The sequence below is a fragment of the Bison bison genome, unplaced genomic scaffold, assembly GCF_000754665.1.
Source record: "Bison bison bison isolate TAMUID 2011002044 unplaced genomic scaffold, Bison_UMD1.0 scf7180017864376, whole genome shotgun sequence".
In the NCBI taxonomy this organism is placed as follows: domain Eukaryota; kingdom Metazoa; phylum Chordata; class Mammalia; order Artiodactyla; family Bovidae; genus Bison; species Bison bison.
The window spans coordinates 15,484,790-15,486,294 of record NW_011494948.1 but is presented as its reverse complement, the minus strand read 5'-3'; the positions used below and the strand labels follow the sequence as shown (position 1 = coordinate 15,486,294).

The 1,505-nt window shown below is 51.6% G+C and overlaps 1 protein-coding gene across 1 annotated transcript in view; it reads left to right on the top strand.

Annotated features, from left to right (window-relative positions):
- SMC1A (structural maintenance of chromosomes 1A) overlaps nucleotides 1-1,505 on the top strand; it is a 41,459-nt gene that overhangs the window by 27,920 nt on the left and 12,034 nt on the right. The window contains exons 21-22 of the mRNA XM_010857102.1: nucleotides 647-803; nucleotides 1,477-1,499. Of these exons, the coding sequence (XP_010855404.1) occupies nucleotides 647-803; nucleotides 1,477-1,499 (180 nt within the window). The remainder of the gene's footprint in view (nucleotides 1-646; nucleotides 804-1,476; nucleotides 1,500-1,505) is intronic.

Below are 1,505 nucleotides of genomic sequence, written 5' to 3'. Positions count from 1 at the left end.
GTGTGGGAGCCTATAGGTCACTCTGACATGGTGCTCGCTCATGACCTGGGCTGAGAGCCAGAGAGGGACACCATCAGCTGAGAGATGGAGAGGCTGACAGGGCCTGGAGGAAGGGCTTTATTATTGTTGTTCAGATGCTCAGCTGTGTCCGACTCCTTTATGTCCCCATGGATTGCAGCATGCCAGGCTTCCTTGTCCTTCACCATCTCACGGAGCTTGTTCAAACTCATGTCCAGTGAGTCAGTGATGCCATCTTGTCCTGTGTCATCCCCTTCTCCTCCTGCCTTCTATTTTTCCCAGCATCAGGATTTTTTCCAATAAGTCAGCTCTTCACATTAGGTGCCCAAAGTATTGGAGCCTCAGCTTCAGCATCAGTCTTTCCAGTGAATGTTCAGAGTTGATTTTCTTTAGCATTGACTGGTTTGATCTCCTTGCAGTCCAAAGGGGAAGGGCTAGAGATGAGAAAAGTGACGTGAGCCTGTAATTTCTAGGGACAGTGGGAAATGGTTACTTTGGTCAGGATCTGATGAGAGGAGCAGGGTTAGGAAAAAGAACCTGCCTTCTGCATGGGAGCAGGCCCCCGCTGGATCAGGTGTCTCTGTAGGGGCCTGGCCCTTCTTAATGCTGCTGGGCCTGGGCTTTGCAGGATGCCCAGGCTGAGGAGGAGATCAAGCAGGAGATGAACACGCTGCAGCAGAAGCTGAATGAGCAGCAGAGTGTGCTCCAGCGTATTGCTGCCCCCAACATGAAGGCCATGGAAAAGCTGGAAAGTGTCCGAGACAAGTTCCAAGAGACCTCAGACGGTAAGAGTTTCTTCTTTTACTCAGGCCTAAGATGAAGGCTGGAGAAGGCAATGGCACCCCACTCCAGTACTCTTGCCTGGAAAATCCCATGGACGGAGGAGCCTGGTAGGCTTGCAGTCCATGGGGTCGCTAAGAGTCGGACACGACTGAGCGACTTCACTTTCACTTTTCACTTTCATGCATTGGAGAAGGAAATGGCAACTCACTCCAGTGTTCTTGCCTGGAGAATCCCAGGGACAGGGGAGCCTGGTGGGCTGCCGTCTATGGGTTGCACAGAGTTGGACACGACTGAAGCGACTTAGCAGCAGCAGCAAGATGAAGGCAGGAGTCTGGAGGTATGGCAGGGGCCTATTGTACATACCAACAGCTCCTGTTTTTACATGCTTACTCAAAACTCCCAAGAGCCCTAAGTAGTAGGGAATTATCGCATCTGCTTTAGAGTAGAGAACTGCTGAGGTTTAGAGAATGAATGACCTGCCTAAGGTCACATAGCATGTGACCAGCCCACTGGACACAGGTGATTATGGAATTGTCTTCTTGGGCCCCTCCCCAGGCATTCCTCCCTGTGGGATGTTCCTGCTTTGTGTATTGTTACTTGTTTTTGCCAGAGCATGGATCTCAGCCCTGGCAGAGCCTGGGTACTGAGGGGTCACCTGTCTTTCCCTTGTGGTAGAATTTGAGGCAGCCCGAAAGCGAGCCAAG